The 24364-nt window shown below is 42.2% G+C and overlaps 1 protein-coding gene across 1 annotated transcript in view; it reads left to right on the forward strand.

Moving 5' to 3' along the window:
- B3GLCT (beta 3-glucosyltransferase) overlaps positions 1 to 24364 on the forward strand; it is a 117153-nt gene that overhangs the window by 82287 nt on the left and 10502 nt on the right. Inside the window, exons 11-14 of the mRNA XM_042456650.1 lie at positions 11755 to 11868; positions 17887 to 17986; positions 21293 to 21412; positions 22306 to 22450. Of these exons, the coding sequence (XP_042312584.1) occupies positions 11755 to 11868; positions 17887 to 17986; positions 21293 to 21412; positions 22306 to 22450 (479 nt within the window). The remainder of the gene's footprint in view (positions 1 to 11754; positions 11869 to 17886; positions 17987 to 21292; positions 21413 to 22305; positions 22451 to 24364) is intronic.

The following is a 24364-nucleotide window of genomic DNA, read 5'->3' on the forward strand; positions in this document are numbered from 1 at the left end:
ATTCATGTTGTGAGAGTTACTTGCATTGCCAATGAAGTAAAGAAAACACCAAGAAGTAATCAATCTTCTGGAGTATTTCAAACTAAAGCATATGGCAGTATTTCAACACAAATCAGACATCCATGCTAAAATGCATCCATAGAATAAAACATCTACACTGGCCCAGAAAAAGTATTCTGTGTCTTTGGGTATGATTTGCCAGTACTGTACATCCTAGGCCAAAATTTAGTTTGGTATATTTATTTCTTCTTCGTGGTCTCTGTGAATCACACAAATGCATTTTTACTGCTCCTGTGCAGTTAGCTCGAAAACTTCTTGAATCTCTAGGCAAAACTTAGTTTGCAACTTTTTGGCGGTAGCTCCACCCATCCCATATAAATGCCCCTGCTGGGCCCGCTCTTCTCCAGTTCCTTCGTTCCGCTGCGCTCTGCAGCTCAAGGAACTTCGCTAACTCTGTTTTCAGTCCTAACAGCTCTTACGGAATCTCTCTTTGGAATTGACCTTTGGCTTGAATTGTTGACCACTCTCTCAATCTCCCTTTGGACTCTGGTAGCCGCATCTGATCGGTCACTTTGCTATGATGGCCTCTTTCAAGCATTGTGGCAAATGTGGAGGCAAGATGCCCACATTGGATGGGCATGATTTGTGTGTCCTCTGCCTTGAGGAGGCACACAACACCAATATCTGTCCCTTGTACAAGGCCATGACCGCTCAGGCCCGCAAAAACAGGGACCAGAAGCTCAAGGTGACACACTATGAAAGAGCCTGTGGCGGCTTCCACTTCTGCGGCCTCCATCTTGGAGACTCAGCTTGAGCGGCCGCAAAAATTCTCTGAGGCTCGTAAAGCCCACTCCAAACCCTCTGACAAAAGAGGGGGGAAAACCAAGGAAAAATTCTCTAAAGCAGTGATGGTGAACCTTTTAGAGACCCAGTGCCCAAATTGCAACCCAAAACCCACTTATTTATTGCAAAGTGCCATGTCCCTCTGGCTTTCTAGTAACATACTCTGGCAAACTCTGTGCTAGGGCGACAGCATGTGTGCCCACAGAGAGGGCTCTGAATGCCACCTCTGGCACGCGTGCCATAGGTTCGCCATCACTGTTCTAAGGTCTCCAAAGACTGTGGAGATGAACCAAAAAAGGCTCATAAGAGGAATATGGAGAGGTTTGAGAGGTCTCTGGACCACGAGGCAGACCAGTCTTTGAGAAGGGCTCACTCTGTCTCTCTGATACCGAAAGCTCATCGCGAACTGCCCAGCACCATCTCTGTTTCTCCAATCCCAATGTCTGGTGCTCCTCCTGTACCAGATGATATCTGCTCGGCTACATCCTCTCTGCCTTTGGCTCAGCCTGTTGTGGTCAATGTGAACACTGCTCTGGTACACCTGGATACTGGCTCTGAATCCGAGGGGGAGATCTGGGATCCTGATCCTCCTGTGTTAATGTCTCAGGTCAAACAAGTATTGCCTCGATGGGACCATGCAGCCCTTGGTACTGATGCGGATGGGCCCCAGCCTCAAGAGGAGGTGGATGACAATGGACGTCGACAGTGAGCTTCTTGATCACTACCCTGACTTGATTTTTGATGCTGAGACGGGAAATTACTTGTTGCCTGTGGACACGCGGCATCTACGTAAGTATCTGATACAGCCAGCTGCAACCGAGAAGACCACCTCAATGCAGATCTTGCATGATTCGGCCGGCTCCATTTCTTCTCACACACCTTGATGTCAGTCCTTTCCAAGACTGAGACGTGGTTCTTCCAAACGCTCTCTGGACCGTTATTCTAGACCATCTCACTCTCCATCTCCTGAAGACCTGGACAGGTCCCATTCCCCCTTGTGCCTGGGAGATCCTGACCCACCATCCCCTACTGATGATGTCAGGTCTTTCTTGGACTGTGTAATCCAGATGGCTTCAGCCCTCAAATTGGAGGGCAACCAACAGGAAGATGATGCTCTTGACCCAGTCAACTGCCAGATTCATGGATCCATTCCGGCCCCTCCGTCATTGGCATATCTACCGTCCTTAGAAAAGATTGCCAAACAGTCCTGTGCGACCCCAGCTTCCATTCCTTCTACTTCAAAAAAGATTGAAACTCTGTACTATATTGCCCCGTCCAGTCCAGGATGGCTCTTTGAACATCCAAAGCCTAATTCTGCCATACTGGAAGGCTCCCAGACCGCTTTCACTCCTCGTTCATCTTCCTCTCCCATAGACAAGGAGAGTAAGAAGTTGGACGCCTTGGCCAAAAAATTCTATGCCTCTGCGGCTTGTGATATGACAATTGCCAATTATGCGGCATATATGGGGGCTTATATACAGCACCTGATGGAAAAGCTTGAGACCTTTATTGATGAGCTTCCTGAAGATTGGAAGAGGTTTGCTGCGGCGATCCATACCGAAGCCCACTTGGTCGGTGGTCAACAAATAATCTCCGCGAGACACTCAACTGATTGTGCTTCGAAGGTTCTATCGGGATCGATAGCCCTTAGAAGACACCCTTGGCTCCGCTGCTCAGACCTCATTCCCCAGGCCAGGTCTGCAATAGAAGATATGCTATTTGACGAGTCTGGCCTTTTTCACAAAGACACTGACGAAAAGCTCAACTTTTGTTACCGTATGAAGACCGTGGCACGAATGCATGGCATGTTTTCTGCTCCCAACCGCAACCCCAAACCTTGATATGGATACTAGCACCCTTGGTACCCTCAGTACCAGTCTCATTATCAACCACAAGACCGGCAATACCAACCCCAAGATAGGCCCCGTCAGCGTCAACTGTCTCAATCTTCCTCGGCCTCTTCTGGACATCACCAGCCTTCTCAGTCCCGCTTCCAACCGGCCTATAAGAAGAAGGGCTCCAAACAAGACAAAGAGGAGGTTCTGAGATGGGGCTGTGCACTCTGTCTCCGCCCTCTTTGGGGATAGACTAAGGCCCTCTCTTAACACCTGGGCCTCAATAACATCCAACTCTTGGGTATTCAAAATTGTCTGTAGGGGATACGCCCTTGAGTTCACTCACCTCCCTGTCACCGGAGTGGTTTGGTAATGGATTGGATGAGGGAAAATAGACTTAAGCTGAATCTAAATAAAACAGAGGTACTCGTGATAGGTAACCCCAATCCGGGTATGGAGATAAGTTCACCAGTTCTAGATGGGGTTACACTTCCCCTGAAAGACTGCATCCGTAGCTTGGGGGTGCTCCTGGATTCGTCGCTTCAACTGTCTTCTCAGATTGATGTGACAGCCAGGAGTGCCTGTTATCAGCTTTGGCTAATACGCCAGTTGCGCCCCTACCTGGAGCAGCAGGACCTAGAAACGGTCATACATGCTCTAGTAACCTCTCGCCTTGATTTCTGCAATGCGTTCTACATGGGGCAACCTTTGTGCCATGTCCGGAAGCTCCAATTAATTCAAAACATGGCAGCCAGATAGTTCGCCAGAAAATCCAAGTTCGACCATATTACACCTATTTTAAAATCACTGCATTGGCTGCCTATTAGCTTCCGGGCATAGTACAAGGTGTTGGTTATCACCTATAAAGCCCTACATGGCCTGGGTCCAGTCTACTTGAAGGAACGCTTCATCTCATACAATCCTTCCCGTACACTCCGATCCTCCGGGAAAAACCTTTTACAATCTAGAAAGACCAGACTGGCGGTGACCTCCCAGAGGTCCTTTTCTGTCACCGCTCCAAAAACTTGGAATGACCTGCCAGAAGAGATTCGCCAATTACCCTCACTCGAGGCTTTTAAAAAGGCAACAAAAACCTTTCTCTTCCGGCAGGCCTTCTCCAATTGATAATGTCCAGAACCAATTGAATCCCCTTTTTATTATTTTTCTTACTTGTGATTTGTTTTTAACTTTGATGTATTGTATGTATTTTTAAAACTTTTTTTTAACTGTTTAATTTTATAGTTGGGAGGGAGGGTTGGGTCGAGGTTTGTGGGGCTTGTTGTTTTTACTGTTGTATATTGTATTTTCTCTGTTGTTACCCGCCTCAATCCTCAATCGGAAGAGGCGGGATATAAATAAATATTTATTATTAATTATTATTACTAGCCCCTCAGACACCCTTCTCGATGAAGTGCGCACACTTTTGAAAAAAGGTGCTATCGAACCCGTACATCCATCGCGGTCTCAGTGCTGTTTCTTTTCCCGCTATTTCACTGCCCCCAAAAGTGACTCTGGTTTAAGACCCATCCTGGACTTGCGTCAGTTGAACACTTTAATTGTTTATTGCCTATTTAGAATGCTAACCCTTGCTTCCATTCTGCCACTCTTGCAGAAAGGCTGCTGGTTCGCAACACTAGACCTGAAGGACGCTTATTTCCATGTAGGAATTCGAGAAGACCATCACCGCTTTCTTGCCTTTGCCATTGGTATGGAGATGTTCCAATACAGAGTCCTTCCCTTCAGGCTGTCCTCAGCACAGTCTTCCCTTATTTGGACGATTGCCTGTTCACCACCCACCCATCCTGAGATCAGCTATTGCAGCATCTCTGGTTCGCCTTAGACCTCATACACTTGTTGGGTCTCATGATCAATGTCGACAAGTCTCACCTGAACCTGTCCAAGTGGGTCAGGTTCATCAAGACGACACTCGACTCAGAGATATGCATGGCCTATCTCCTGAAAGACAGGTGACAGGCTCGCTCCCGTGCAGTTCGGGCTTGCCTTCCTCACAGACAAATACAATCCTGTCTGGTTCAGGTCACATTAAGCCACATGGCATCAACCACCTTCGTTACTCCGTGGGCGAGACTTCACCTCAGGCCTCTTCGGTCATGATTTCTCTTCGTATTCGACCCCATGTCAGATTCTCCATCCAAGCTCCTCACCATTCCAAGACCGGTTCAGAGGGCTTTGCGCTGATGGCTCGAACCCAACAACATTTGCGTTGGAATGCCCTTTTTGCCTCTGCAAGCGGAGATCATCCTCACCACAGACGTTTCCTTAGAGGGTTGGGGTGCCCATGTCTTGGGCTTCACAGTCAAGGACAGATGGTCGCCATCCAAAAAGCAGCTGCACATCAATGCATTGGAGGTGCTTGCCATAGAAAAGGCTCTCAAGTCTTTCCAGAATCTCTTTGCCAACATGGCAGTACTTCTGACGGACAACACCACCATCATATACTACCTAAACAAGCAAGGAGGAACATAGTCCTGAACACTTCTGCAAATAACACTTCGCATCTGGGATTGGTGCATCCAAAACGCGATCCTACTCCAGTCCATTCACATTCCTGGAGATGAGAACGACCTGGCAGACCAGCTGAGCAGGTCCTCTAACCCTTGCCATGAATGGCTTCTCCACTCCAAGGCGGTAGATACTCTCTTCCAGCTCTGGGGCGAACCAACAATCGACCTCTTTGCTTCACCCTTCAACACTCACTGTCCAAGGTTTTGCTCCCAAATCAGGTCACTCGAATCTCAAGGGGACACTTTCCAGCTCAAGTGGTCCAGTGAGATGATGTACGTTTTCCCTCCATTCCCTCTCATCACGAGGGTAGTGTCAAAAATGATTGCGGACTGGACAGATGCCATCCTTGTGACTCCATGGCAGCTGAGACAGCCTTGGTTTGTACTGCTTCCCTATCTGTCTCAAAGAACGTTCCTCCATTTGGAGTTCCAGCCTGACCTTCTGTCTCTTCATGACAGGACCGTTCTCCACCCAGATATGGACAACCTCCCATTGGTGGCTTGGAGGATTCAGCCGTAGAAGCTTTGCCTGAATCCATCCTGATACTGATCTCGGCGGCACAGAAACCGTCAATGCAATGTTCATACCTGTTTCAATGGGAAAAGTTTGTGGACTTTCTTTCTCAGAAAGACGTTCTTCCATACCAAGGATCGGTTTTGAGAGTCCTCCAGTTTTTGATGTTCTTAGTAGACTCGGGACTTTGTCTGAATTCCATTAAGTGCTACTTGTCGGTGATTTGTTTTCAGTTTCATATGGAAGGCAGGCCTTTCCTTTCCAAGGACCCTTTAGTGAAACAGTTCCTCTGCAGATTCAACAACCTCCATCCACCATTCTTGGTACCTACGGTGGCCTGGAGTTTAAATCTTGTACTGTCCTGCTTGGCATCCAAGCCCTTTGAGCCTATGGCCACTATGGACCTGAGGTTGCTGACCTGGAAAACAGCATTCCTTGTGGCCATTACCTCTGCTCGCCGTGGAAATGAACTTTATGGATGGAGGAACCTTATATCCGTTTCCACAGGGACAAAGTAGTCCTCCGTACTGACATTATCTTCTTGCCTAAGGTGGTGTTGGCTTTTCACATGAAACAGGACATTGTGCTGCCGACTTTGGCCCCAAACCCAACCACCGAGACCGAGCGCCAGCTCCATACTTTGGACGTTCAGAGGGCATTGGCCTTCTATTTGGACAGAATCTCAGGTTCAGGGTGCTCCGAGCAGCTATTTGTGTGCTACTCAGAGGCCAAAAAGGGACTACCTGTTACTTCGCAGAGGTTTTCCAAATCAGTAGCTGGCACCATCCACCTCTGCTGTGAACTGTCTGATAGACCTCTTCCAGCTCGGGTTGGGGCCCATGCAACTCGGACAGTAGCTGCATCCTCTGCTTTTTTGACTGGGGTGCCCCTGGAGGATGTCTGCAAAGCTGCTGTCTGGTCCCAGCCTCTGACTTTCATCAAACATTACAGGCTGGACACCAGTGTTAGACAGCATGCAACCTTTGGGTGGGCAGTGTTGCTTTATGGGTTACATTGAACCTGTCTTTGCATTCAAGTTCTCTGTTCCTCTTGATTTCAATTGAACTACATAATGTTCATGTCTCACATTGTCATTCTGCATTAATGTTATGAATGTCTTTGACCTTGTTGAAACAGCTCGTTATCTGTTTTTAAATTCATACACTGATTCATATTGTGTGGTTATTGCATCCTTTTTTTAAAACTAAACTACTTGAAGTTGTTGCCTTTCAATTTTGGGCTTGAAACCAAACTATTTCACACTGTCTTGTGTGTTAAATACCACTGCAGTTGCATTATGCATTATACAGCCGTCAGACCGCTTCTGAAAAAACCTTCCCTGGGCCTCCTGGACATGAAAAACTATAGGCCTGTATCCCATCTGCCATTTTGAGCAAGGTGATTGAGAGGGCTGTTGCTCTTCAGCTCCAAGTGGTCTTGGATGAAGCCGATTATCTAGGTCCATTTCAAACTGGCTTCAGGACAGGATATAGAGTGGAGACTGCCATGGTTGTCTTAACTGATGACCTTCGTCTAGGCATCAACAGTGGGAGCGTGACCCTGTTGGTGCTCCTAGACCTCTCAACGGCATTTGACACAATAGATGACAACATCCTCTTGGAATGCCTGAGAGAGTTAGGAATCGGAGGCACTGTGTTGCAGTGGTTCCGTTTCTTCTTCTCAGGCAGGATCCAGAGGGTGATGCTCAAGGACAATTGCTCCTCAAAAACGGAGCTTAATTATGGCATCCCTCAGGTTGCCAGCCTGTCCCCGATGCTATTTAACATTTATATGAAGCTGCTGGGAGAAATCATCTGTAGACATGGAACCGGGTTTATCAGAACGCTGATGACACCCAAATATATTTCTCCATGTCTCGGGCATCAGCGATGACGACAGATGGCATTTCTCCCTTCAGTGTCTTGAGGCAGTTATGGACTGGATGAGGGAAACAAACTCAAGCTGAATCCAGACAAAATGGAGGTACTTACAGTAGGGGCTTCTAAGCCAGGTATTGGGCTGCAACCTCCAGTCCTAGAGGGGATCACACTCTCCTCAAAGGACTGTGTTCACAGTCTGGGGGTGCTTCTTGATCCATCGCTTTAGATGCGAAATCAGGTGAATGCGACGGTCAAGAGCACCTGCTATCAGCTTTGGCTGATACGCCAGCTGCGCCCTTTCCTGGAATTGGATTACCTCAAAACTGTAATACATGCACTGGTAACGTCAAGTCTTGACTTTTGCATTGCGCTCTACATGGGGCTACCCTTGTGCCTAGTCCGAAAACTTCAATTGGTACAAAATATGGCGGCCAGGTTGATCACTGGAACATATAGGAGTGATCATATAACACCAATATTAAAGTCACTCCACTGGCTGCCTATTAGTTTTTAGGCACAGGACAAGGTGTTGGTTATTATCTTTAAAGCCCTACCTATCTAAGGGATCGCCTACTTCCATATAATCTGCCCCGTGCACTCTAGTCCTCTGGGAAGAATCTGTTGCAACCTATAAAAACCAGACTGACTGTGAATTCTTAAAGGACCTTTTCTGCAACCACTCCCAGCTTGTAGAACGGCCTGCCAGATGAGATCTGTCAAATTACCAACTTGGACAGCTTCAAAAAAAGCTGTCAAGACGGATCTCTTCTGGCAGACCTTTCCAGAATAAACTACTCGGCCATGTGGTGATCCCCCCGCCCCCCACATATATATATGATGACTCTGCTACTTTTATTGGTTTTAATAGTTATGTAATTTTAAATCCTATATTGTTTAATTATTTTTTTAAGGGGGGGATACTTTGTATATATGGATGTATTATGTTAACTCTTGTAAGCCACTTTGATTGTTTTTAACAAAAATTGGGATATAAATAAAAGTTTTATTTATTATTTAATATTATTATATATTTGCATGACTTTATTGTTGTTTAATAAAGACAATTTGTTTGATCTTATACTTGGTGTCATGATACTCCCTCCTCCACTGACTTAAGCTTGTCATTCTACCCATTTGTGTGATTCGCAGAGACCACAAAGAAGAAGGACAGGTTGCTCACCTGTAACGGTATTTCTTCGAGTGGTCATCTATGAATTCACACAAATCCCGCCCGTCCTCCCCTCAGTGTCCTGCTCATTATTGCTACTTGCTGTCACTTTTACGTGGCTTACTTGGAACTGGGGAAGAGTGGGTTCAGCAGCGGAATTATATGGGATGGGCGGAGCTACCGCCAAAAAGTTGCAAGCTAAGTTTTGCCTAGAGATTCCAGAAGTTTCCGAGCTTAACTGCGCAGGCGCAGTAAAAACCCATTTGTGTGAATTCGCAGATGACCACTCGAAGAAATACCATTACAGGTGAGCATCCTGTCCTTGTTTGCCTCCAGCCTAGAATGCAGGATTAATGGTCAGTTTAGATTTGGGACCCTGGTTCTGTGATCCATAACACTCTGCAGTAGTTTATTGCTGGCATAAAGCCAGGCTTCCTACTTTAGTCTCAGTTAGTGAGAAAATGGGAACTCAGAATATATATCAATCAGCTTGCTATTCACAACTTTTCTTCCTCCACCCTTTCGTCAATGGAGCTGACCATAAGATACAGTGCTCACAACAGCACAGTAGGGGATGGAAAATTGGTGACAGAAAGGATTGGTATATTGGTTAAAATGTAACAAAATGGAACATGGGTTAGAATAAATTAAAAAGCCTTGTAAAATGTATGTTGATGTACTTTGTGGATGATTCCAGGATTGGTTTGAACAGAGGTTCTTGACCCATACAACATAATAGAATAAAGGATAAAACCACTAACAAATAAAAAGAAAATCCACTTCAAATATTCATGGGTCACTGATTTATTTAATTTTTTTCTGCAACGTGTGTCTTGGGTTGGGGAAGGTAAAGAAGAGTGAATAATTGAGCCCAAAGGCATATCTTGTTCCATGTTGTCCTACTAACTCCCAACGCAGAAGGCTGTTGTGTCAATGGGAGACAGCAGCCTCTAGCTTTCAGGAGTTAGGAAGAACCTAAACATTAGGAAGAACTTTCTGACAGTGAGAGCTGTTCAGCAGTGGAACACACTCCTTGGAGAGTGGTGGAGTCCCCTCCTTTGGAGGTTTTTAAACTGAGACTGAATGGCCATTTGTTGGGAGTGCTTTGATTGTGTATTCTTGCATGGCAGGAGGTTGGACTGGATAGTCCTTGTGATCTCTTCTCTGAACCACTGCCATTACATTATATTCAGTGATAAGCAGGAATTATGATTTACAAGTAACATTAGTACAAAAAACTTTACTAAGGATTACTATGTCTGGTACTGGAGGAGGCGAATTAGGGATGAATAACCACACCAGGTGATTTACCACACTGGGCAACACCGACTCTAGTGATGCAACTGATTAAAAGAAAGGGGGGGGGGGATCAAATTTTAGCAGAAATTGTAGTACCAAAAGTAAAAAGAATAGGGAAAGGTTCCTAATCCATAAAAAAGAGCAGTTGTTTCAACAAACTTTGCATTTGGAGTGCAAACTGGAGTGTGTCCAAAGGAGGGCGACTAAAATAGTGAAGGGTCTGGAAACCATGTCCTATGAGGAACAACTTGGGGAGCTGGGGATATTTAGCCTGGAGAAAAGAAGGTTAAGAGGTGATATGATAGCCCTGTTTAAATATTTGGAGGGATGTCATATTGAGGAGAGAGCAAGCTTGTTTTCTGCTGCTCCAGAGAACAGAACCCGGAACAATGGTTGCAAGCTCCAGGAAAAGAGATTCCACCTCAACATTAGGAGGAACGTCCTGACAGTAAGGGCTATTCGACAGTGGAACATACTCCCTCGGACTGTGGTGGAGTCTCCTTCTTTGGAGGTCTTTAAACAGAGGCTGGATGGCCATCTGTCGGGAATGCTTTGATTGAGATTTTCCTGCATGGCAGAGGGTTGGACTGGATGGCCTTTGTGGTCTCTTCCAACTCTACGATTCTAAGAGTTGTCACATGGTAATTATTACATGGACAAACCGCAGGGATGCTTCCCTTACATAAACAAGAGGGGAAACAAGCAGCATGTGCTCATCTGCTACCTAAGTTAAATGTACTCTCTGATGGTACTTTTTTTCTGTATTTGAACGTGGCATATGAGTCTAGGTATGTAAGGCTCTCTTTGGGGGGAGGGGGGGAGCATGTGAAGAAATGACAAATTCCTGAAGCATCCTTGTAGCCATAACTAAAATAGTTTCTTTAGTGTTAGCTTTCATTCAGCTCCCAGAGATATTAGCCCATAGGAAAGAAAATAACTAGGCCATTCCCTTTGCTTAAGGCTAAAACTAGACATTACAATAAAGCTGGTTTCTATTTTAACAGAAAACAAAAACAGCCCTATATCTCTCCCTTTTCTCCCCTCTGATATTTTTAGTGATACAAGGGCACAGCACCTTTCTCCACTTTCCATAGCTGGCAATCAGTGAAGGGGAACAAGGAGGCTTGGGATACAGTTGCATCATATCCTGGATTTCATATTCCTACATGCTGTGGGAGACAATCAAAAAGGGGATGTTGGATTTTGTAACAGCCATATGTGTCATAGCAACTAATTCTGGCTTTGCAGTGCTACTTCCATTTATGTAACCTTAACTCCTGAGCCTGTATAATTGTGTTGGGGTTAATCTGCAAGGAAGTGCTTCTCTGCTCCAACAAAGTTTTAATGTCTGGAGGAGGCTCTGTTGATTTTCTTTCTGAAGTTGACAGCAGAAGTCACACACACCTCCAAAAGAAGCCAAGTCATGTGTGAACATTGTACCCATGCACTCTGTGGTTTTTCTTCATTTCCCTACTTTAGGCAGCAGTTAGAAACTGCCTAGATTATTTAGCCATAATTTCATATTATATGTGTCCTGTTACTTTGAACAATGTATGTGTTGACAGTTTAGCTGTAACAAGAAACTATGGTTAATCAGCATGGGGAAATTATCTAGGCCATTTTGTCAGTTTTCAAATATTTGAATGAATACTGTGCTGTCCACTTCTTAATGTGCTTGCTTATTTTTCAGTACCCATTGTAAAACAGACTTGGGAAGCAGAGGCCACTTTTATTGAATATTACAGTGATTTTGCAGAAAGTTCAATACCCACTGTTGATTTAGGAGTGCCAAATACTGAAAGAGGTGAGTATTGTAATTAATACAATGTAATATATTTTACATTAAATACAATTAATGTTATATTATACATGAGTAATAATACAGTGAGCCCCTGGTATCCACTGGGATTTAGTTCCAGAAAACCCTGTAGATAACAAAATCTGTGGATGCTCAAGTCCCATTAAATACAGTGGCATAGTAAAATGGTGTCTCTTATATAAAATGGCAAAATCAAGATTTGCTGTTTGACATTTATACTTTTAAAAAACATTTCCAAGCTGTGGATACTTGAATCCGTGGATAAAAAGATTCTATGCTGGAGTCCAGGAGGAAATTAGCCACACACCAAAACAGGACTTGTTAATAATAGGCAATTGGAATGCAAAAATAGGAAACAGAGAAGAATCCTATCAAAGAATTCAGGAGATGAAATGACTAGGATTGCTTCATCTTCAGATTAGAGCCTTAGATTTTTCTTCATAAAATGTCAAGATGGGATAACTTATTCCATCCCTGGGCATTCCCTATGAGCAATAATTGCTACTGCTGCCTTGTCTAGGTTTGTTCCCTCGGCTTCAACCTGGCAAGTGCAGGTGGATTGGAAAGCAAAGAACAACAACAACAAATCCTCCACAGAATCTCTTTGTCTGGTGAAACTGGAATTAATTATCTTTTACCCAAGATATATGCTGCAGCACTGACAGTGAGAGGAAGAGCCATAAGAAAAAGTATCTTTTTTATGGCAGGATGAGGTAGGATTCAGATGGAGGCAGTAGTAGCAGTCTCTTCTCTTTTGGTGACTTAAAAGGAAGAGGAGCTTAAAAGGGCAAGGAGGAGATTCATAGTCTTAATCTTGTTTTTGCTACTGTCCCTTGTACTGTCCCTGTCATGAGCCACTGTAAGGTGAACCTATTAGCATCTTTATCTGTCCACTCTTTTTCCCATGCTTCCTGGGTCAGTCCCTAATGTCATTTTCAAACTCATTTCCTTAGTATGAAAGATAAGGAAGGTTTGATATAGACTGGCGCTTTGCGCCGGCCTGGGGCCAATTTTAGGGCTCCGTAGGGCTGGGTGTCCATACGTGCCCAGCCCTACTTTTGGATGACACGGATGTCCGAGCGTCCAAATGATCCTTGCCGGAAGCATCATCGTCATGGCGCACAAGCTCCATTATGACGCCCTTAAAAAGAAGCCGCCTAGTGCGGCTCCTTTTTAGGGAGTGCATCAATTCCACTCTGTGCGGCTGGTGCAGCACTGATGAGGGGCAAAAACAGGTGGCATGGAGTCGCCCGTCTGTATCCCTCCCCCCAAACTTCTTTTAGGCCAAGGAGATTTTGGCCAAGGAGATAACTTTTGAAGAAGTTCTCTGGGACATCTGCATTCCACTAGTAGGCAGGGCCAAAGACTGGAATTAAAAACAGCATATTTCAGCTTAAAGCTCTTATTGGTGGTAATGAAGGAGAGAGATTTCAGCTTTTTAAAAGCTTTTAAGAATGGGAAAAATACTGGGAAACCACCAAACTAGTTTCATTGAGAAGGGGACATGGCCATCTGAGGAAGTCTGTGGGCTGGATTTGGACCCCAGCCCTAAGGTTCCCTAACCTTATTGATTGCATCTTCCTTCATAAAAGCTCCTTATTTCTAGCCCAATTTCTTTCTCAACACAGCTCAGTGCCTCTTTCTACCCTTTTCTTCAGTTATGCTAAGTCAAGAGGCAAGATTTGAAATCATGCAGATGAGTGTGGGTAGAAAAATAGAATCCTTGTACTGATAGCTTATTCTAGAAAGTCAGATAAAACTGGGCCCATGGCTTTTCTGTGGTTCCTCTATGCACTTTCAAATCAAAATGGTTATTGTGAAGGTCTTTCTCCAATTAAGAAGCTGTAGCTTCTGCAGGCAGGCACAGCTGGTACCACTTTCACCTTCATCTCAGCTTTCCAATGTTATCTTTTAATCTATTAGTTTGCCTTTATGGAGAAGGTCAACGGAAATTTTACAGTTCTTGCTTTAAATCAGGGATTGAAAAAGTGCAACATACTGAGTGAACATCTCCCCTCTGCCCCCCCCCCCCCCCCCCCCCCAATCTGCCCCAGGAACTTTCCTAGCCTGTCCTCACACACACCCCACACAGAAACTGACAATAAAAATAGGAAGTGCATGTCTACTTAATTTTCTTTCTTTTGTGTGCATTTTTCTGTATTTTCCCATTAAGTCCACTACTGCCTACAGTGCTTCTGGTGATGCAGAAGCCCCACCATGCTTTTAACTTGTTTTAACATTGTTAGAATGAAAAAAAAAGAATGGTTGGTTCAAAGTATTTTTATACTACTCTTGTCAGACTGAGATTTAATGTTTTAAAATGTTTTATTGTATGCCAGGGTAAAATTGATTTGAAATGTGGTTCTAAATAAAAAGATAAAAAGGTATGCAGCCCTGCAAAAAAGTCCATGAGGACAGGACAAACAGATGCATATTTAGAAACACAGATGAAATATAAACATAGATAAAGTATATAATTTTAGAAAATAATTTAAATGTCCCTTAATTCATCTTAGACCAGTGGTTCCCAACCTGTGGGTCGGGACCCCTTTGGGGGTCGAATGACCCTTTCATGGGGGTCGCCTTGGAAAACACCTATTTAATTACAGTTATGAAGTAGCAACAAAAATAATTTCATGGGTTTGGGTCACCACAATATGAGGAACTATATTAAAGGGTCACGGCATTAGGAAGGTTGGGAACCACTGTCTTAGACCATTTATACTAATATACTATTTTGCCCCCACTGGTTTCATGGTTATGTGATATATCAGACTGTGACAATATCTGTGATTCATTTTTATATCCCTAAGAACTTCAGACGATGCCAGCTGAGGTTGTTGGTATATTAAGTCCTTGATATATTGTCTGAAATAATAGCTGCCTAAATGTATCACATATTCAAATTTAGAAATTTTATAGTAAAATAAAAAAGTAATATTCCATACGTAATATTCAGTAGCTTTAAACTGATAACATTTGATTTCCTTGGATACATAAAATCATTTAAACAAAGTTCCCTGATCCTGTGGGTGTATTTTATGTTTTATTACATAACCTGTTTTGTAAAAGGAATACGGTAAATTCTGTTGTCCACTTGTAATGGGATCTTTGTTCTAGAGAAAATATATCCTAATATCTTTTCTTTATGTTAAAAAAGCCACTTTGAGTTGTAAATACAGTGTTTGGTAAGGATTTAATATTTCATTGAAATGGGCATTTAAATAACGGATGTAAATTAGTCATGGGTTTCAGTGGATGTAGTCTATAACTAAGTCTGAGTCCAACCCATTGTTTTATGCTTTAAAACAGTGTGCAGTAGGATTCCTTCTCCAGGTTCAAAACAGAAATAAATCTAATTGTGTTTGATGGGATCTATATTCAAGTAAATTGTTATGAAACTGCAGCCATGCTATATTAAAAACAATAGATGATGTAGATGGCTTTAGGGCAGGTGAGAGAAGTGGCAGTCTAGCATGAGCCAGAAGATGTCCTTCCTTTTATCTTCACTTGCCATCCCCTCTCTCTTGGATTCCTTCTCACAAGGCAAGCAAAATGGGACATGGTCTAGGGTGAGTCCTCTTCTAATTTTCTCTGTAAGTGTAAAATAAACATGCAAGGAGGGAACCATGCTTCCCCACTGGCTCATATGAAAGGAGAAAGTGTTTTGTATCTGTAGAGACTTACTACCTGAGGCCAGTGGTGTCACTGGAGGGGGGGTGCAGACTGCACTGGGGGACATCCCAGAGGAGGGGTGACACCCGACCAAGTGCACCCCCATCTCCCTGCTGTGTGCTGCTCTACTCCTGAGTGGAGTGGAGTGTGACAGTGAGGTGGGGGGGGTGCTTTTGGTCCTGCCTGCTAGAAGCTCTGCGCCACCACCTGCACCAGGTGACACCCTGGGCAGTGATACCACTTCCTGAGGCAGAGCCCTGGAAAGTCAGAATTATGTGGAAACCTTGCATCCATATGTGGGAATCCCTGTGTTAGACTTTTCACATGAACAAAACAAGGACAGAAAGGGGCATGGTTAGCACTCACCCACCCCGATCTCATGTGTTTAATTAGCTCTGCTTCAGTAAGACTGTTTTTTTTTCCATGCCTGTCTGCATCTTTTGTTCTTTCCCTAGGGCTTTAAAATACACTCCTGACATTGCTGCTGATTTAGCATTAAATACAGTGGTAGATTTGGGATGTGTAAACAGCTTAATTTCTTAGGCATACATACTTGAAACAAAAAAACATTGAATTTATGGGTTTTCACTGGACAACTATGTAGTTTCTGGATTTTGCATAATTATTTCAACTTTGGCCTGAAATATACAGGCAGAATGACACAGCTTTGGACCGCATTGAGGGTGTAGCATTTAGACCACACACACCCTGAACGCAGCCAGAAGTTGCACTGATGCTGCATCAAGCAAGAAGAACCAGGCCAAAAAGGAGTGGATATAATCCACTCCATCTGGCAAGCCAGTTCAGAAATGTGGTGGTGGCTTGGATCAGGACCAGGCCCGTGTGTTCACCACAGTCCCAGCACAATCGTGGCCAGCACGGTTCCTGCACCATCCTTTTGGCCCGTCTGCTTCGGGCCTTTGTCATCTCTTACCAAATCATGGAGCAGGAAATGTACTGTGTAACACACACTGGACTTTAACTTGATTCATTAAAATATGAAACATAGCATGAAGTTTACAGAGTTAACATAGTTTACAAAGCATTATAAGATAATGGTATTTACTTGTTTTGTAGTTTTGTAGTTAATCATACCTTCAAGCATATTTTAGAATTATATTGAGGTTTATAAATACAATAACAGAAGCAAGAACTATGAGCTTGCCACTTGGCTTTTGAAATAAAATCTTCCTAAGCTTGTTTTTAATAATAATAATTTATTTGTATCCCACCCAATCATGGGGAATTTTTACCATAATTGTCCATCACAGAACAGTACATGCATACCTGCATTTGGAGATCAGTCTCTATAAAAGTTACAGACAGTCTTCAGCAGATCTAGATCCCTGGAGAGACTATTACAGTGATTTTGGTCAAATTTTAGAAGTCCATGTGAAATCACAAACTATTGAAAAGTGAACAGAACTTATCCAGTGCATAAGTGACAGTATTTGACAGATCCTTTTGGGCTACAGACCTCCTGTGCATAAAGCTCAACTGCTAGTTGTTCATAGCCATATGAATCTCTGTGTATGGTGAGGGGCAGAAAACTGTGTGTAATGCAAGCCATAAGCATGCCAAAATGCTTTCAGGTCCTAGGAACTAATACACGGGTAGGCAACTGTGGAAGAATACAAAGCCACTTTAGCCCCTGCCCCAGGAGAGCTTGGAGCCCCCCCCCCCCCCCCGATGTGCTCACTTGCATCAAAATATCAACTTTTTTGCTTCCAAATGCCTGATAGGGGACAATGGGGCATTTTCACTATTTTAGATCATTTTAGGCCCAGAAGAGTCCATTTTAAAAACAGTGAAAGTTACTTCCTGTTTACTTCATATTTCAAAAAAGACCTCTCTTCAACTCAAATCAGCCCATAGTAGGACCAAAATGTGCCAGGAATGCCCCCACCCACCATCTAGGGCCAAAAATATTTGAAAAATTTTACAGTTTTTAAAATAAAAATATGTTTGACCCATGGAGACTCCAGACATGGTGGATATTCCATCCACATCTTCCTGAGGTCTTTGAGGGACATTTTGTACCAAAAATGTTTTGCAAAAAAATTTTTTAACTCTTTCGGGTGGCCACAAAAATTGCCTATGGGGCAAATGCAGCTCGCGGGCTGCAGTTTACCCACCCTGTGAACTAGAACAACCTTTATGATTGCTATTATTAATCAAGCACATTACAAATCTTATTGTGGAGCTCTGCTTGTCCTTAATCAAAAGACATTCAATTGTTGGGCATGGTTTATTTTTTGAAAAATATTTTATTTTTATTTCATAGTGCATTTAACTGAATTTCTTTAATTACTTTTACTCCATATTTAGGTCATTGTGGGAAAACCTTTGCCATTTTGGAAAGATTTTTAAATCGTAGCCCTGCTACAATGCCTTGGTTAGTCATTGTGGATGATGACACTTTAATAAGGTATGAATTTAAGAAGCAAATGAAGCTAAATCATACACTGTCTTACATGTTTTTGGAAGCCAATATTGCAGAATATCATGTAGAAGTACAGACTCCAAGTGAAGTGTGAAATATTAACATTCATGATCCAGTGCAATATGTCCTGTCAAATAGGAGAACCAGATAATTTAGAGCAAATTAAAAACATATATCAAATGTTTGAATTAAAAATATAATTAGATATTTGAAGCAGTTACTGTGGCAGGAAATTTGATCAGTGTTTAAGGAGACAAGTTGGTAACATTGTTCCATCCCTAGGATGTTTAGTGAACTAGTACTTCTGACTGGGAGACAACAGAAGAAGAAATGTAATCTCTTTTCTGATATATTTCATTATATAAACTTCTTGCTAAGGGAAAATCTCTTTAGAACTATTTCAGTGGCCAAAAAAAGATTTTTGTATAAAGCAGGAGATCTATTCAAAGGGTGACTACATGATGAATAAAAGATATTGGGAGAAGCTGCTCAAAATGTTTTCCTCTCTTCTTCCTATATCTCAAACCTTTTCCTGTAGACAGAGTACTAGTGTGAGCAGTGCAAGGATCTGCTTCCACATCCATATTTTTAGATCCAACCAGTGGTGTCACTAAGGGGTGTGGGGAATGCATACTGCACCAGGTGACACCCTAAGGGGGTGTGTGACACCACTGCTCCTCAGACATCTGTACTTTGGCAGAAATGGGCTTGGCATTTGCCTGTATCTCTTTAAAATGCAGATAAGATGTGAATGGGGTGAGGCTCAGTGGGAGGAGAAAAGAGAGGCCCCAGTGATTTTTTAAATTAAATTTCAAATTTTAATTTTAAAAATTAAAAAATATATTTTTAAAAAACATCACATTTTCCCAAATTTTCATTTTAACCATTACATCTCAACCACCATATTTTGCATCAGCTATAGTTGTGAGATTAATCTTAAAGGTATCCGTAAATAACTAAATATTATAGGAGCTTAAATGAAACATTACTGGAGCATCAATTATTGCAAGTAATTGTCTCCAAACAGAGTTGTAATCTGGTACACTAGCCTAATGGATACCACTCGTATAATCAATGATAAAAGGTATTCCAAGCCACAAAGGGAGCCTAAGCCTTTAATGCCAGTGATGGATACAGCAGCACTCCCAAGTTATGATCTGGACTTTCAGGGAAATGGAACCCCCTCAAAAACAAGTTAAATCCCACTGACCTGAATAAAAGAGCTACCCACCCCAGGGCCTCTGGGTCTCTGATTTTGACCTCTGCTCTCTTATCAGGAAAAAAATATTTTAAACCTGGATTTACTAAATTATAAAGCTGAAAGTTCATTGTTGCAGGCAGTAATTTTATCCTTCACAAAGGAAACAATATGATTTACAAAAGACAAATTGTAGCTCAATATGCTGCCTAATAGGTCATCTCTGTAAAAAAATTCTACAACAGCTATTCGTTTAATTTATTTTCAATGTAAGGAACTATTTTTATATAATCTACATACTGTATTATAGAAACATAAACATATTATCTCTTTAATTTAGTACAGCTCAAAAATTCATGCTCACTGCTTTGAAAATCCTTACAGCAAAAAGAACACATAATCTCTACCCCTTTGAGTAGCTCTTTTCTATTATTTAATAACTTCATCTTGTTGTATTTTAAAGCGATTATGAAACAGTACTTCTTGCCCTCTGAGATGGAGGGCATCTTTTTCATCACTTCCAGCAACAACACCCAATTTGGACATTTCCCACTTTCAGGTTTCACATTTCTTGAACTAGTTATGAGAATTGTGAATCTTGCAGAGCCATTTTCTGACATAAAACATTTGCATTTTTATAAGTGGATCCTGAAGTTGTTGATGCGCTATCTGACACCTAGGAGAAACCACATTTCTCCAGTGCTTAGGATTTATAGCTGTCTGTTGGTTGTGATAGTTCATACTCAGTTTTACATATTTTCAGCATAGTCGCTTGGAAGCATTATCATTAATAGACCAGTGGTTCTTCACTTTTTCTGTACCAAGATCCTTTTAAAAATAATTTGTGTTACTGTGGACCCCTCCCAAGACTTGACCCATGATTTAAAGGAATAATAATAATGATATACCACCACCACCATCTGAACACTGAAACATTAACAGTTACACCATCAGTTACACCTTCCCTCAGGTAACAAAGGAGAAAGGAGCTGGAGCAGATTAAATAGCAATGTGCAGGCCCAGCCAGCCATCTCTTGCCTTGGCTTCTGTCATGGCTCCACCACTGTGGGGAAGGGGCAGGCTTAGCAGCTGAACAATAGAGAAGCAGACAGACAGACAACCTTCACTCTTCTCTTCTTGTCTCCCCTCCTTTCCAGGGGAAACACAGGACACCTAAAACAAGGACCTGAGGCAGTACATTGGGAGGGGGGCCACCTTTTCTTCCAAACTCTCTTCAAACAGTGATACCACCAGTGAAGATCCTTTGTGTCTCCAGCCTTAGACTGAGGCAATACACCTCCCTCACAACTCCACTACCATCACCACTACCACCACAATTGCTCCTACACCCCCCAAATTCAGGTTCCTAAACTTTTAATTTCCTCCTACACACTAGAAGAGGGAGAGAAGATGCCAACAATTTTTCACCACCACACTGCCCTCACACATGGGGTCAAACCTACTCTCTTTTGTGGTGTGCACACCTCTAGAAGCAACACATTGGATATTTGCAAAGTGTTCACATGCACATGCACAATTTTGCATTGAAGGGTTATCATGGAAGGGAGCCAGCCAGCCCTGCTGCCTTTGCCTTTCCTTTTCATGTGGCTGCTCTGCTGCGAGGAGGAGGTGGTCTGAGCAATGTCAGATGTAATACTGCCTTAAATCTCCTTAGTTCCTCATGGTGTAGCAGTAATATAAAAATATATTAACATGATGAAGCCTAACATAATAGATCTTTTTTTTAATGAAAACCCATTTAGTTCCAAACTCTGAAATCAGTTCTGTTTGTCATCATTATGAAATAGTCTGGGGAAAACTATAGATGTTTATTTTGAAACAAAGGCAGTTTCTGGCAGACAAGCTTATCTATTCCTTTTAAAGTAATATTCCATAAAGTACAGCTTTGTTGTCAAAGATCTCTTTGAAACAAAACAAAGAGTCCTTTAAAAAAAAGAACTAACTTTTTATAATAATCAGGCGATAGTTTATTTTTTAGTGTCAACAATTAATCTACATGTGTTTATTTTAGACTTTCAGAATTTGGAATTAAATGTATCCATCTGTGTTTGAACATGCTGTTTATATTTTAGCATCTCTAGGCTTCAGAAATTACTCAGTTGTTATGATCCAAGTGAGCCAGTGATTCTTGGAGAACGTTATGGCTATGGCTTGGGGTCAGGAGGCTACAGTTACATCACTGGCGGAGGAGGGTAAGCAATATAATTTGAATTTTGATAGGAGTAAATTTTTGAGATTACATGCAAACAAACCTATTTAGTTAGTCAGACTTTTGTCATGTAGATGACTACTAACTGAACAAATTAAAGAAAATCACTTTTAGAATGAAAGTTTCAAATAATCATGCTGCCATATAATAACATGCAAGACCATAACAGGAAAATTCCTAAGAAGAATGATTTGAGTGCATGGTCAAAACACATAAAAAGGAGATAGTGCAGTGAATGTACTTCATGATGCAAGGGTGTCTAGTACATCATCTGTGCAGGAGCTTGGCTAATTTCTCCATTGCTAGTGCCACTTGTGGAGTCTCTTAGCTGAATTACAAGCTGCAGACAGTTTACATCAAGGGTGGGCATTTGTGGGAAGCTAGGTGGCCACGTGAGGCCTCCAGTACCTTGGAGGGGGTCTGTATGCTCCACAATACCCCCAGATGCCCCCAAACACTCCCCAGGGAAATGAGTCTCAACCTTTAGTCCTCCAAATATTTTGGACTTCAGTTTCTGGAAATCTTGGACACTACAGCCAGTGACAAGTGGTTTTGGGAGATGAAGTCCAAAACAACTAGCAAAGGTTGAAAACCATTGCTCTAAATGTGGAGTGGGACATTTTCACCATGTCTTTTGTGAGGGCTAGGCTATTTTAGACCCGGTAGCCTTTTAAAAAAAATTTGAAATGACTAGAAGTCACTTTCTTTTCACTTCCTGTTTTAGGGAAAGGCCCCTCCTGGGCCTAAAGTGATCTGGAGTGTGGAGTGATATGGAGAAAATGTATCCATGATTCCAGAGGGCATTGGGGAACATTTTTTGAAAGAGTGGTTGTATTGTTTTTGGTTATCAACTTCTTGTTAACTCTGTCACTTAAGGATGGTGTTCAGCAGAGAAGCAATCCGAAGATTATTTGCTAGCAAATGCCGGTGTTACAGCAATGATGCCCCTGATGATATGGTCATTGGAATGTGTTTCAGTGGTTTAGGAATTCCTGTAACACACAGCCCTCTCTTCCATCAGGTGAGTACTGAGATGCTAATAGATGTCTACCCCATGTTTCTCCATAAGATCAAGACTTTTCCTGTTGAAAGGTTTTATTGGCATTATACTACAGATGGAAAATACATAATAAAAATATTATTTCTTCATAATTTTTCATCTAGTCAATGGCAAAAATTGGAATACATAGGCAATTACAAGCTTTAAATTCCTGGCATTTTGTTTAACGGGGAGGTAAATTGTTATTAACAGGTAGAAGAAGTAAAAAAGCTGCTTTAAAAACCGTAAAACCTTTTAGACTAAGTGAAATGGGCAAGTAAGAGTTAGGCAAAAAGACCACTAATACTACAGTGATTAAAATAGCACCTATTTTTCCAGATATGATATATCATAACCTCCTACTTGGTATTGACATGATATTGGCAGGATGCAGACCTCCCCTTTGGGGTGGCCTGCTCCCGCCCCTTTCCCCAACGGATTGGGGCCTGAGCAGCCACAGCGGCAGCCCCAGATGCACCGATCCGCCACTTTTCCAGGCCCCAATCCACCGTTTCCCTACAGCCTGGAAAGGGGTGTCCTTGGGGCTTCATGCCTCAAGGACACCCCGACAGCGGCGGGGAGACAGAGAAAGGAACCGCTTGGCCCCTTTCTCTTAATTATCGCTGGCGTGGCCATGTAAGGGCCACACCAACAATATGCGGCGTGAAAGGAACTCCGTTTCAGAGTTCCTTTCGGTGCCGCTGAAAGGGCACCACAAGCACCCTTCAGCAGCGCCAGTATGTAACGGCCGCACCGTGCCGTTTGGATGCGATGTGGCCGTTACGTCAAAATGGCAGCGCCCATGTAGACAGGGCGCTGCCATTTTGACGTACTGAATACATACTAGCATTAGGGAACATCTGTAAAGGACGCTCCCAGGCAACCCTAGCATGTACTGAGTACGTGCTTTTTGGCCCATCTGTACAGGGCCATTAGTAGAACTTTGGTATTATTATTATTGATATCTGTGCATAAAAATTATTCTTCACTTCTAAAAAATATATAATTTTACACCTATCAATTTCATTAAATGCAGTCCTTCTTTCTCATAGCTGTTCTTTTGTTTCTTAGAATGCTACAGTCAAAATACTGTATAGCTTGAAAAATATTTATCTAAAAAATAATAATCAGATCCTTCTTCCACTGTGAATTTTGAGCATTTTTCTACATTTTTTCCTTCATTCATTTTCTGATGTAGTTACACATGTAATCTTCTCCAAAAAAATAAATAAAAATGGCTTATTTCTAGTAAGATTTATTTTTCTGAAAGCTATTGCTCATATTTTTTTAATATTTTAAGATATTTGATTTCCTATCTGAGCACGTTTATTTATAACCTACAGTATTTGCATACATAATATGAAGATGAGAAAAAGTTATGCCAAGAGTCTTCTACTAACTGTATGAGAAATGTGCTGTTAAAAACAGAGCTAAAGCTACCATCAACCATGTACATATGGTTTCTTCAGAATTTTAGATAATTAAGAAAATTCCAGTATTATTTAATTAATAGCCATAGTTATTTCATGTCTGTTGCAAGCATTCCAACTTCAAACAAAGCATACACATTTATTGAAAACATTCATATCCCTCTTTTTCTTTATTTTTATGGCAATTAACAAAAGTTAATCTGTATATAACAATTTAAAACATCATAAGCCTTTCCCTTTCTTGTCAGTATTTAACAACTATCCTTTTTATATTTAGCGTCTATTATAGAAGTTGAGATCATATAGCCTTCCAAATGTTTTTTGACTGCAACGTCCAGCATTTCTCACTGTTGACTATGCTTGCTAAGGCTGCTAGAAGGTGCAATGCAAAAACTTCTGGGAGACAGCATTTTGCTTACCCTAGCTTTTTCTGAAGGACCAAGGAAGATTCCATTTGTGCTTTCAT

The sequence above is a fragment of the Sceloporus undulatus genome, chromosome 3 (assembly GCF_019175285.1).
Source record: "Sceloporus undulatus isolate JIND9_A2432 ecotype Alabama chromosome 3, SceUnd_v1.1, whole genome shotgun sequence".
Lineage (NCBI taxonomy): Eukaryota > Metazoa > Chordata > Lepidosauria > Squamata > Phrynosomatidae > Sceloporus > Sceloporus undulatus.